A 13303-nucleotide genomic window follows, 5' to 3' on the forward strand; every position below is an offset into this window, starting at 1 on the left:
ATATTTGGGTCCTCTTGCATTAGGTGTGTAGACTGTTATACAAAACCAACAAGAATTATCTAAGCAATTGGTAAATTTAACTGAGAGAGAGAAACTACCCACATGCACGAGGGAACTGCTGAATTGGGAGTTATCCCAAGCTAAAATGATTCCTCCCACGGTACCTAATGCGGGAATGAATTCAAAGGTATTGAGAAGACTCCCATTGATAGATCTCCATCATAAGTGCTTGAATGAATTTATTTGAGTATTATTATTTATAACACTTTGCATGTAATTGTTAAATATATGTTTGAATTTAGTGCTTAATTCATGATGAGTGTACATTTATTCATTATTTAATATCATTATGTACACTCATTAGGCATGTATTAGAGTAGTATTATGCAATTTGATGCTAAACATAGTAAATATTATATCTTCAAGCTTCAGGTTGTGCTTATGTATGAGAAAGAGCCAAAAGAAGAATTCTAGAGTTGAAATAAAGAAAATGGAGCTCTTTTGGCATCAATCATTGAAGAACAGGCCAGACAGACCCACTTAAGGGCACCTTACAGCTGTGCTTATAGTCATAAGCCTCATCCAGACAATCTTTCAGGCATGCTTATGCCCATAAAGAGGAGCATAAGGACAGACAGAGGGATTTACACATAGGGCTTTCGCCCGTAAGTCAAACCAAAGCCGTTGGAACAAACAAAAAGAAACCAACCATTCAAGCACATAGTACAAAAACTACCATGGAAATCAAACAAGCAACATTTTCATAGTCCCCCCTTCATTACTGGTCCATATAACCTTGTTGGAGGCTAACAATCGAAAAGTAAGAGCCTGAGGGACCCTTGGCAAGAAGAGAAGCATGGTTACCCTTCTCTACAACCATCCCTTTCTCAAGCACAACGATGAGATCACAATTTTGTATTGTGCTTAGTCTATGAGCTACCACCACACTTGTCCTTCCTACTGTCACTCTCTCCAGTGCCTCTTGCACCACTTTTTCGGACTGACTATCTAATGCGCTTGTAGCCTCATCGAGCAGCAATATAGATGGATTCTTTAGTATTGCTCTTGCAATTGCAATCCGTTGTTTCTGCCCACCAGACAATTGCACACCTCTATCACCACAAGATGTTGCATATCCATCCTTAAGACAACTTATGAAGTCATGTGCATTTGCAATCCTTGCAGCTGCCTCAATCTCTGCTTCTGTAGCCTCCTCTGTTCCATACTTGATATTCTCCTTGATAGTCCCGGCCAACAATGTTGGCTCTTGTCCAACAAGAGCAATGTGTTGTCTCAACACCCGAAGATGGTATGTCTTTATGTCTTTTCCATCTATATTTATTGTCCCTCTCAAAGGATTGTAGAACCTCTCAATAAGTCCGATTATAGTAGATTTCCCTGACCCACTTGGCCCGACTAAGGCAGTTGCCTTTCCCACTGTAATGCTTAATGAGCAATTTTTTAAAATGATGACATCAGGACGGCCCGGATAAGCAAAATCAATACTACAAATGTCAACATTTCCAATGAGTTTCTTTGGCCGGTAGCCCTCTAGGTTCTCTGGTTCAATATGTGAGTTCCGGTCCAACACTTCAAATACTGAGCCAACAGCATCACCACCTTTAGCAATATCACTTGTCATGGTACCGGCTTCAGCAATAATACGACCAGTGCTGACAAGAATCAAGAAAGTTTGCATAAATTCTTTGACAGTGACGTATCCATTAGACACAAGTTTTCCACCAAACCAAAAGCTGAGTGACCAAGTACAAATCATAAGACATTGAGAAACACCGAGACCAAAACCAGCATACCATGACTGTCTCACACTCTCCCCCTTAGGTCCTTCTTGAGCAAGTTTGAAGAAATGGAGAATGTGGTCTTGCAAAGAGAAGGCAGTTACGGTGCGAAGGTTAGAGACGGCCTCGGAGGCGATCTTGCTACTCTCAGACTGAGCCTTGATGGCCTTGCCGGACATGTTCTTGAGCAACATTTTACGTGCATAGAAACATATGATGATGAGAGGTTGCATAGCTATCAAAACCAATGCCAATCTCCATGCAATGACCAGCCCCATTGTGCATGCAATGGTAACGGTAGAGAAAGTTTGGATCAAGAGTGACATTCTATCTCCAACCAGTGATCTCACCTGCAAATCATGTAATGATATCAGTGTTTTGCCTGTGAAGTTTATTTTTAACATATAAATGCCTCGTCATTAGATAAAGAACCTACATTATTCTATAATTCTTAAGCTGCGTGTACCGGTGAAATTTATTAAAAACAACTTAATTTTTTTAAAAAAATCACTATTAAATTAATGAATTAATGATACATTAATATTAAAATCTACACTAAATTTTAAAAAAATTTATGAAAATGCATATGAATGACATTTTATCAATGCACCGTATTTTTTTTAACAATAAAAGACTTGTTTAAATGAGTTATTCATACATGCCATTGCATCCATCCATAAACATAGAGGAAAGCCATGGTGGCCCAAGCACTGCACGTCTTGACCAGCACAACTGGTTTCAAAATGCGCAGGGATAGCATGGTCCACTAACCCTTGGGGTTGGCGCATCATGATTCACAGTCCATTAATTAGTTTTTTGATTTTTTTCTTAAAAATAAAAAATCTAACAAATTAAAATTTTCAAAAATTTTAAAATAATATAAATGAATGTCTCGTCCTCCTTGTATTCCTTGTTTACATTTCAGTACTTCTCTTCCTAATTACAGGATGAATGTCTCGTCCTCCTTGTATTCCTTGTTTACATTTCAATAAATTAGCCCTTTGGGGTTCTTCTTCCCAAAAAAATAAAAAATAAAATAAATGATGTTTTTATAAGAAAATTCTTTTAGGCTTTCTAAATGTCTTGCCATCTAGCTACTTTGATGTGCGGTGTGCCATATTGTATATTGAGGAATAAACAATTGGCAGTATTCATTGTGCATGTTTATTGTGTAACAATAATTTTAGTCCTCGAGATGTGATCAAAAGTACATAAACTAAAGAATAGTCCGCATCTTAGTTTGTTCAAAATAATGATATATATATGAAAGGACATGTGTAATTTCATAGTTTTATAAAAATATATAATAAAAATATGCTTACCACATTGGCATCTTTAGCTAGGCGAGAGCAAATAGAACCGGTGGAATTCTCATCCAGATCAAACCATCCAACTTCAAATGTGAGCATTTTGGACAACATGGTCTCCCTCACTCTCTTTGTTAGGTACTGACGACCCATCGCACCAAAATTATAGTGTTGCACAACATTGAGAAACAAGGTAACAAAGGACAACGAGAGGAACATCAATGAGTACATCCTTATTTTGTCGCTCATCTCCTTGTGATCTTTGAGAAAGTATACTGATATCACAGCCCCTAGAACATAAGCATAAATAGGTTGAACCGCACCAAAGGAAGCAGCACTTAGGATGCCTATTATTGCTTTCTTCCATTCCGGCATGTTCATCATTAATAACCGATAGAATGACGTTGCCGGGGGCTTCATCTGTGACTTCTCTGATTGGTCTTCTTGTTGCTCATTACTACTCATCAAACCCTCAAAGTTTAACCGGCTCATGCTCCAATTGTTACTATCATGTTTGTTGCTTATAATGCATGCGTGCATTGATGTCGAGGTATTGACTTCCACCACTTTAGATGTTTTTGATGATTGTTGAAGGTGAATGAATTTTGAATACAAACCATTTTTGTTTTCAATTAGCTTGTCATGATTGCCGGCCTCGATTACTTTCCCTGCTTCGACAACGACTATGATATTTGCATTGTGGATGGTGGAGAGACGATGAGTAATGATTATGGTTGTTCGACCAAGTGAGGCCTTGTCTAGTGCTTCTTGAACAATCCTTTCTGATTTAGAGTCTAGTGCACTTGTAGCTTCATCGAGGAGGAGGATCTTAGGGGACTTGATTAATGCTCTTGCAATTGCTATTCGTTGTTTTTGGCCTCCGGATATTTGAACTCCTCTTTCTCCGACCTATAGCCATTGCTATAAATGTTAATAGAAGATAAAAATTAAAAATATATATATATAAATAAACAAATTATTAAAATATAAATTAAATTAATAATACAAAAAACAATATATCAAGTGCATTTCGTGGTTTATCTAATTTTTTTAAAAATAATATACAAGTCCGTGTACTTTTGTTTCGTTATAACTGCATGTAATTTATTTAAGTTAAAAAAAACAAAGCCTAAATTATATATGTATATAAAAAAAAGAACGTAACACCAAATGTCTCACCTTGCTGTATGATGAGCTGATTAAAAAAAAAGGGAAAAAAATAAAAAAACCCTTGTAGTTTCCAAGATTTGCAAAATGAGGAATGAAGTTTTTTTCCGATTCTATATTGTGTGGTTTTTTAGATTTGCAAAAAGAGGAAAAACCGTTAGTAAGCTATTAACGGTGTTAATTACTCATATGGACAAAATTGTCATTTCATTTAAAACTTAACTTATATGACAGATATATATATATATATATATTAAGTTTATTAATCTTTTCTAAAATCATACTAATTAAAAAACTTAAATTCCAAAAATCAAATAAAATTATGGTGAAAAATTATGTTTTTTTATGCCACGTGGAGGTTTTTTATATGAATGGATAATTTAACCCCTGCCAAAAATAAAAAAAGTTAACACTATTGATGATTTTTCCATTTTTTTGTAAATCTATAAAATTACATGTCATAAAATAAAATAAAATAATAACCTCATTTCTCATTAAATATATAAATCTCAGAAACACAATGGCTTTTTTTATGTACTTTTTCAATATATATATATATATATATAACTGAGCTAATATGATGTTGGAATATATAAAATATTGTACATCTCTTATGGATCAATAATAAAATATATAAAAAACTATAATAATTATAATAAAATATATTAAAAACATAATTAATTAAATTTAATATTTAAAATTTTAATTTTATATGACTCTCAGTCTACTAAAAAGTAAAATACTAAAATATTCCAGAAAAATAAAATAAATAATAAAAACTTCCACGAAAACTTCATCTCAAGGTACATGCGGTGCTCCAGACCGGTGGTTGTGACCAGTGGAGTCTGGCAAGCGGCAGGGATGCCTCCAAGGTACACGCGGTGGCTCCTACGGTGGTTGAGCGCTGTCTCCCGGACTTGGTCTTGTTGGTGGCATGACGGAGGTTGAGCACAGCTCCCTCGGAAGGTGTGCAATGGAGGTTGAGCACAGCTCCCCCCACAGTCACCCGGCGACTGGTCGCTTGAGGAAGCCGGTGCTCGGACCGATGGTTGTGACCAGAGGAGTCTAGCGAGCGGCGGGGATGCCTCCAAGGTACATGCGGTGGCTCAACGGTGGGTCGAGCTTTTGCTCCCCGGACTTGGGCTTGATGGTGGCATGGCGGAGGTTGAGCGCAGCTCCCGGAAGACGTGCAGTGGAGGTTGAGCATAGCTCCCCCCACAGTCACCCGACGACTTGTCGCTTGAGGGAGCCGGTGCTCCGGACCGGTGGTTGCGCTGTGAATCGTGGACGAACTGACAGTCTCGGACGGGCTCGGTCATCCGAGCGTTGCCGGGTGGATCGGGTGGATCCAGGATCCGCACTGACCTCGCGGGGCCCGAGGGGGAGACGTGTCGAGTCGTGGCAGGTCCGCAAGCCAGGAGTGCAATTCGATATAGGTCGAGCAATCCGAGGTTGACATGGAGCATGTTAGTAAGGAGATGGTGGATAAAGGTGAGCCGCTCATTCACGTGATGATGGATCGAGTGGTTGCTTTCGAGGATCGTCGCGGTGGTTCCCTTTGCCGCTATGGTTGGGTCGGGAGGAAATGGGCCTTGAGATGGACTCTAAGGAATTGGAGATTCCTCCGATTCTCTGTGAGGTAGGCCGTGCCGTGGTCGCATCAATGGGAGAATGGGCTCCCGCTTTATTTCTGCGATGGTGGGCGGTTACTAGGCTTGCAATAGAGAATCGTCGTGCATGGACGGCTCCAAAGTTGCTCTGCTACGGGGGTTCAAGAAAAAGTTAGAGGAATCGGTTACAACTATTTGGAGGAGTTTGGACTTTCTAATTCCTACTGGAGGAAGTCTGGGCGTGTTCTAGCTTCGGAGGAGGTCCATGAGAAGGGCGCGGGACAGAGAATCGTTGATCTCGGGTTAGAGGAAGCCCCTTGTCTCCTCTTTTTGGGTGTTTTTCTATGTCTGCTATCACAGCTTGTGGTGGCTGGTGTTTGTTTGTAGTCGGTTACTCACCATAGTGGTGAGACTTTTGTACTGTTCTGGTTTTATTAATATATGTGGTTTATCCACCTTTTTCAAAACAAAAAAACTTCATCTCATTTTATGCCTTGATCACAAGCTCACTACTTGAATATGTAAAAATAGTCTTGTCTTTTTGCATTGACCCACTGCATTACACCTCAGCCCAATTTGCTAAACCCATTATTTCCTTAGTCTGTTCCCCTCTTGTCGGCACTCTTACCATGCTCATTCATAGAAGATGGGAGCACAATAAATGGAAGAATCACCCCTTTCTCTCAGGGATTCACTCCTCTCCCACTCACACTCCAATCATGTGAACCAAACACTCTTAAATGAATTGGAGAGTATTTTAACTTTTGACCCTTTTGACTCTGCCAATCCATTTGATATCCTGTCTAATAGACTGAGTCCCAGAGCTTTTAGCAAGTTTTATTAAACTCGATTTAAAAGTAATAACCGGATTTTTGATTCTTGGTTATCTAGTCAAGTGAGTCAGACTGATCTAGGTGGACTACTATATTACTCCCTCCTTTCTGTTTTTTACTAATTATGTTTTAGAGCTCTTCTTTGTTCCTTTTTATTTGTACATTAAAAATTTTGTGCAACATTAAACAATTTTTTCCCCAAATTTATTCTTTAATTTAATATACTTGTACAGTTTTCAATAAATCACAATCAATTAAGCATTAAATCATAAACTTCATTTAGTAGAGTTTTAAATAGAGGTAGTTTTAAAAAGTAATAATTTTTTTTTTATAAAATATAGATAACAAATTTTTCTCAATTGTGTGAATTAAGTAAATTTAATAAGTAAAAAAAGGGAGGGAATAATATATACTATTTTTTTATTGAATTATTAGTGGCTTTATTTAATTCATCAAATTAAAAAGTCAAGATTGGGATTAAACTGATCAATAGCTGATTGAATAAGGGGAGAGAGAAAAAAAAATCAACCAGCGCTCTCAAAAATATGTTAGGCGTAAAGGCTTGTCTATAATTCTTTTATTAAAAATGAAAAAAAAAATTGGAGGTGGTGGAGGAGTGGGGGTAAAGAAGGTGATTTTTGTATATAGACTAGATATATTATGAAAAAAAGTGATTTCAAAGAAAAAAAACATCTAAGTGACATGATTGATCAATAGACTTTTCTTAAAGCAAATGCTACGTGACCACGAGCCTACCCACCCATAAATGCACCGGAGAATGATAAATCACATCAATAATAAATAGCAAATATAATCTATTGTTGGGATTAATTAGAACAACTGACATGTGTATCATAGCCCTGAGGCAATTGAGAAATGAAGTTATGAGCATTGGAAGCCTTGGCAGCAGCCACAACTTCATCCATTGATGCATCCTCTTTGCCAAACAATATGTTTTCTTTTATTGAAGTTGCAAACAGAGCTGGTTCTTGACTCACTAAACCCATTTGAGACCTCAACCACTTGAGTTTCAACTTCTTAATGCTCACCCCATCCAATAGAACCTCACCATGCAATGGATCATAAAACCTTTCCAACAATGCAATCACTGTAGATTTCCCAGAGCCACTACCGCCGACAAGGGCTACCGTCATCCCAGCTGGCACATTTAAGCTAAATTTATTCAGTATCACATTCTCCGGGCGGGACGGGTATGCAAAATCAACCCCTTTGAACTCCACATCTCCATGCACATTTTCTAATATTTTACCTTTTGAGTCAATGTCAATTTTTGGTACTCTTTTCACAATTTCCATAATCCTTTCCCCTGCAGAAATAGCCTCCGAAAAGGATTTCAGACAAGATAGGCTTGTACCTAGTGCCCTGCATAATATATATTTCGATTTGAGTTTATTGGTGGTCAGAACTAAATTAAGGTTTTGATACACTTGTGTACTTTCATAAATTTAGATGCTCATATGCATGATTGTCTTAATTTCTTGAATTGAATATTTACCGGTTAGTGTTTTTTTTTTTTTGAATAAATACAACAAGCCCAGTACAGTGATCAGGGCCATACGCATAAGTCATGAATTGATTATTTGAGCCATGCGTTTTTATACGATAACAAAAGGTTTGAGCTGTCACACCCCGAACCCAGTTTTATGGAATCGGGACGCTGACAAACGGCCGTACACCTACAAGGCCGAAACTAAGTAGGCATACAAGGCCTCAAATCCTGATCCAAAACAGAACAATGAATCAAACTCAGTGGATTGTAATAAAATATAAACTTATTCAAATAAAACCTAGGCCCACAACAATCGGGACTTATTACAAGCTAAATAAAACGGCGATGGCCCAACGATCCTTGCTAAGCTATCTGCCACTGACCTCTACTCCTGATCTGAAAAAAATATCAACAAAATTTATGAGCTTGACAGCCCAGTAAGCACCCACTAAAAATATAGGGATCAATTATACAAAATCATAATTTATCAAAATGAGAAAATCGGAAACCAGAATTATTTCAAGTAAACAAAGATGTCAAAACTGAGCATATAGGTCCCCCAAGCAACTATTGCCAAAACAAAATCACAAAATTCATATATTTACCCTCGGTGACCCGAGACAAAATTTATCAAAAGCCATATTTTTACCCTCGGTGACACGAGCCAAAATTATCAAAGGCCGATATTCTTCACCGACGGCAAGCGGTGGGAAACTATAGTTTCTATAACAAAATACGTGTCGACACGGTCAGTGTTTAACCCCCAGTGACAGGGTTATTGCATAGTTAATTGGGGACTAGGTTCTATGTCAAAATACGGCATATTCACAAAACGATGAACTAACAAAATTCAAAACAAGCAAAGTACAAGAATTTACAGTAACATGATCCCAATTTTGTCATATCAAAATACACCAGTTAATGGAATACAAACATGAACAGATAATAAATAAATAATTATAATTATTAATGTCAAAATAATCAGTAATTTTCTTTAAAAAATTCCAAAAGTTCACAAAACTTGAATTTTCAAGTATATACATATAATAGGGTTTATATGTGGGATACTTACCTGATTAACGCCCAAAAATACTCTCAAACCTTACACCTTTGGCATGCCCTATATTTGGGAAGAGATCCTATTAGCTTTAAATAACAAAATCGAGGCTAACAAGTAATAGTATATATATATATATATATATAGATTTTTAGAAGGGTACAAATGCAAAAATTTTAAACTATTATTCTACACCCCCAAATATTGATTATTGTGAGGGTACAATAGCAATTACCCACTCTAAGAGTCAAATTAATAATTCCAACATGATCAATGAGTACTAAAACCCTCAAAACTTCACTCACACTTTTCCAAATCACAAATTTAAAAATTCTGGGAATAATAGACACCTAACACTATGACATAGCCAAAATTCACATAATTTAGAGTACTACTCAATTTATAACATTCAATTGAATTTCTAACTATTTCTGCAAAATTATAATTCAGACATATACTTTTAAAATATGCATATCTCTTAACCTACAACTCCAAACTTAATGAAATTTTACTGACAATCAGACAACTCAAAAATGAACAACTTTATTATTTTTCACCTTATCTAATTCAATCTCCTTGATCATCAAAATTGGCCATGATTCTTCAAGTTCTGTACAGAAATATCATCCAAGACAATTATATTAATAAGGCTATATCTCACAAACTATAGATGCATAAAATCTGACATTTTACAGGTATTTAGGTAACATCAAAATCTACAACTTTTATATTTTACTCTCCTTCAAATTCTTCCTATAATATCCTTAAAATCGGAGAGGAATTTCTGCTATAGTCAAAACGAAAATCTGAAACCTATCAAACTAAAACAACTAGCAATTCCTTTCACATGGCGAAAGATTGTATCTCAATCAACTATACTTCATATTACATCAAACATATCATGCAAGATCTCATCCTTGAGATGTGATTTAATCCATAAAAACATCATGATCAAGATCCTAAGTACACACATCAAAAGAGAAACAAAACTCCTTCAAACCACAAATTGGGAACAAACCCTGGAAACTCAAGGGCTAAATCTAAAGTTTAAAGGTGAATCACAAATAGAAACAAATTTTAGGGTTTCAGAAAGAAAAAAATCTAGAGCTAACCGGCATCAATAATAATTGCACAAAGCTTAAAGATCCTACCTTGAAAGAAGCAAAACAACTCTGGGGAAGAAGATCCACTTGTCCTTGCCGCCGGCACCACCATGAAATAAAGGAAAAGAGGGCTAGTGTTTTTTTTTTTTATAAGCGGTCGTGGAGGTGGAGCTGCAATCATATCGTGATATTTGGTAACCGTAAGGATAAGAACAAGGGTTTTAAAATCTTATAAATCAATGGCTCTGATTGAAAAAGCTTGCATTGACGGCTAGGATCTAATTTAAGGGGTGGGCTCACAATCTCCCCTCCTTTAAAAGAGTTTAGTCCTTTAAACAGAGGTACCAGATATTTCTGAAGGGAGAGTAAATAAAGGGAATCAAATTGGTCCAAATGTTATATACTGAGGAGGGTAGAGTTTCGGTATCGAATAAACATTTGAAGAATGACCAAATTCGCTCAGCGTAGAGACAGTTTAAGAAAAGGTGGTCCACTGATTCAGTATTATTATGGCAAAGGGTACATGTGTCAGTGGCAGAAGGGTTGCACCCTTTTTTGAATAGGTTCTCAAGAGTTAGAATTTTGTTATCCCAGGCAAACCAACAGAATAAGGTGATTTTGCTAGGAGACTTAGTTTTCCAGAAATTGGGATAAAGTTGATTGCGAAGTCCTCCATTAATTAGAAAATTGTAAAAAGATTTGACTGTGAAAGTTCCATTCTTTTCTAATGACCAGGAGTAAAAATCATCATGATCATTGGAACAATCCGGTAAAGAATTTAGAAGTCTGGTAAGATCATATGTAGTGGCAGATCTAAAGAGATTACCTTAGGAGTTGACAATATGAATAAATTGTTTTATGGTAATCCAAGGGTAAGGACAGTCCAGAAAGAGAGATTCATAACAGTTTCTAGGTGACCTGCCCTCTAGCCATCTATCAAACCAGAATAAAGTTTTTTCTCCATTGGCAATAGATTTGGTTAGGCATGAACGGAATGAATGAAGTATGGTATTAATTCCCGCCCAAAAGAACGATTTATTTCTTGGGGGTTGTGAGAAAAGAAAGGTTGGGGAATCACTGTATAAGTAATTGGCTTTAATGATCATGGACCAGCATGAATCTGGTGTAGTAATGAATTTCCACCACCATTTGCCAAGTAAGGCTTTATTGAATTCCTGAAGATTAAGAATGCCCCAGCCACCCATGCTTCTGGGGCGACAAATTCTGTTCCAAGCAATTAATCTTATCCCCTTAGATCCCAGGTCCGGACCCTTTCAAAGAAAGTCTCTCCTGATTTTGTCAATATCATGTATGACCCAGGTAGGAAGTTTGAAAACTGACATCCAATAAACTGGGATGGAAGATAACACAGAGTTGATAAGAGTTAAGCGACCCCCCAAAGAGAGGTAAATTGCTTTCCATGGAGTGAGTCGAGTACGAACAGAATCAATCAACATCGCCCAGTCAGCTCTTCTAGGGCATCTGCCAGAGAGGGGTACCCCTAGGTAAGTGATGGGGAGACAATCTCTATTGCAATTAAGAATTCTTGCGGAGGAGGAATTCGGTTGAAAACCGAAAAAGGTGGAGTAAAGGCAGCTTTTTGAGAAGTTGATTGAGAGACCGGAGCAGCCTTCAAAGAGGTAAAGAATTAATTTAATAATTTTAAGATCTTCATGTCCACCCCCCGAGAAAATGATAAGATCATCAGCATATTGTAGATGGCAAATGCTATTAGATTGGTCAAGTTGTACCCCAATCAGAGCTTTGGAATGAATTGCGTGAAAGAACATAGCACTAAGGGTATCAGCCGCTAAGGCAAAGAGAAGTGGAGAGAGAGTATCACCTTGCCTTAGGCCTCTTTTGCAGCGAATGTAACCCTGAGTAGTACCATTAATGAGGATTTGAGTTTTGGCAGATTTGAGAATTGTGTGTATCCATGAAATCCAACGATTTCCAAAACCTCTAGCTTCTAGAATCTCAAGTAGAAAATTCCAGTCCAAGGAGTCAAAAGCTTTAGCGAAATCAACTTTAAGAGCGTAGCCAAGAATTTTCCTCTTTTGAAGATTGAAAATCACTTCCTGAGCAGCAATAATATTATCAGCGATACATCTACCCTTAATGAATCCGGATTGAGAATTATCCACTAGTAAGCCAACCTTTTGGCTTAATCTAGAGGCAAGAATTTTTGGAGATGATTTTTGCAAGTGGAGTTGATAAAGGGTCGATGGGTCCGAATTCGAAACCTCGATTGAGGGATTTGGTTTTTGGCTATAAGGGCAATGTGAAAGATTTGGATATAAAGATTTGGATATAAAGATTTGGAAGAATTAATTAATATTGGTTATAAATATATAATTAGGGAAAAGAAAGACAATGTGATAAAGAAATAATATTGTAGGGGGGGTTTTGTATGAGTGATGATGGAATGGAAGGAGGTAACTTGGATTTGTATTTTTTTTCTTTTTTCTTTTTTTAAATTTATGTTTGATTTGATATATAGAGATTGATGCATGTGTGGGATAGGCTTATGCATTATTAATTTGAGGAGTAATATTATTTTTTAAATTAACTTTTGGAATAGAGTTTACATAATGAATGATAATAATTATAATCAATTTTTCCTTTTAAGAAGTATAAGATCACATTCGGATGACAATTCATTTGGGAAGTCTAGTATGTAACATTAGTATTACTTTATGTGGGATAGGCTTTATCCAACGTTTAATATATATTAGTATTACTTTCATGTGGGGATAGCTAGGTTTTAAATATCCACCATTTAATATTAGCATTACTTTCTTGCATGTGTGGGATAGGTTTTCATCCATGCTTAAAAAAGTGATTGGTGTTTGAAATTTTAATTTTAATTTTAATGTTAGCACAAGATTGATCCGCCACCTTGTCAATTAGAAAAGAT

At 36.7% G+C, this 13303-nt stretch overlaps 1 protein-coding gene and 1 long non-coding RNA gene across 2 annotated transcripts; both read right to left on the reverse strand.

Moving 5' to 3' along the window:
* Window positions 1-778: 778 nt before the first annotated feature.
* LOC120279177 (putative multidrug resistance protein) lies at window positions 779-8177 on the reverse strand. Its single transcript, XM_039286044.1, has 3 exons — window positions 7562-8177; window positions 3122-4015; window positions 779-2149 (listed from the first exon to the last, which is right to left on the reverse strand). Exons 1-3 carry the CDS (start codon window positions 8030-8032, stop codon window positions 779-781), a joined length of 2736 nt encoding a protein of 911 aa, XP_039141978.1. The 5' UTR covers window positions 8033-8177.
* Window positions 8178-8429: 252 nt separating this feature from the next.
* On the reverse strand, window positions 8430-9341 carry LOC120278839. Its single transcript, XR_005541780.1, has 3 exons — window positions 9299-9341; window positions 8554-8622; window positions 8430-8454 (listed from the first exon to the last, which is right to left on the reverse strand). It is a non-coding gene; the product is annotated as an uncharacterized LOC120278839 (long non-coding RNA).
* Between the last annotated feature and the right edge of the window lie 3962 nt (window positions 9342-13303).

Source organism: Dioscorea cayenensis, chromosome 16 (assembly GCF_009730915.1).
Source record: "Dioscorea cayenensis subsp. rotundata cultivar TDr96_F1 chromosome 16, TDr96_F1_v2_PseudoChromosome.rev07_lg8_w22 25.fasta, whole genome shotgun sequence".
In the NCBI taxonomy this organism is placed as follows: domain Eukaryota; kingdom Viridiplantae; phylum Streptophyta; class Magnoliopsida; order Dioscoreales; family Dioscoreaceae; genus Dioscorea; species Dioscorea cayenensis.

Excerpts from the sequence above, each read along its gene's own strand:
- LOC120279177 (XM_039286044.1), bottom strand. The coding sequence starts at position 8,032 with ATGGAAATTGTGAAAAGAGTACCAAAAATTGACATTGACTCAAAAGGT. Across the intron at positions 4,016-7,561 it reads CTCAGGGCTATGATACACAT|GTCGGAGAAAGAGGAGTTCA; the intron begins GTCAGTTGTTCT and ends CAATGGCTATAG. Across the intron at positions 2,150-3,121 it reads TAGCTAAAGATGCCAATGTG|GTGAGATCACTGGTTGGAGA; the intron begins GTAAGCATATTT and ends CATGATTTGCAG.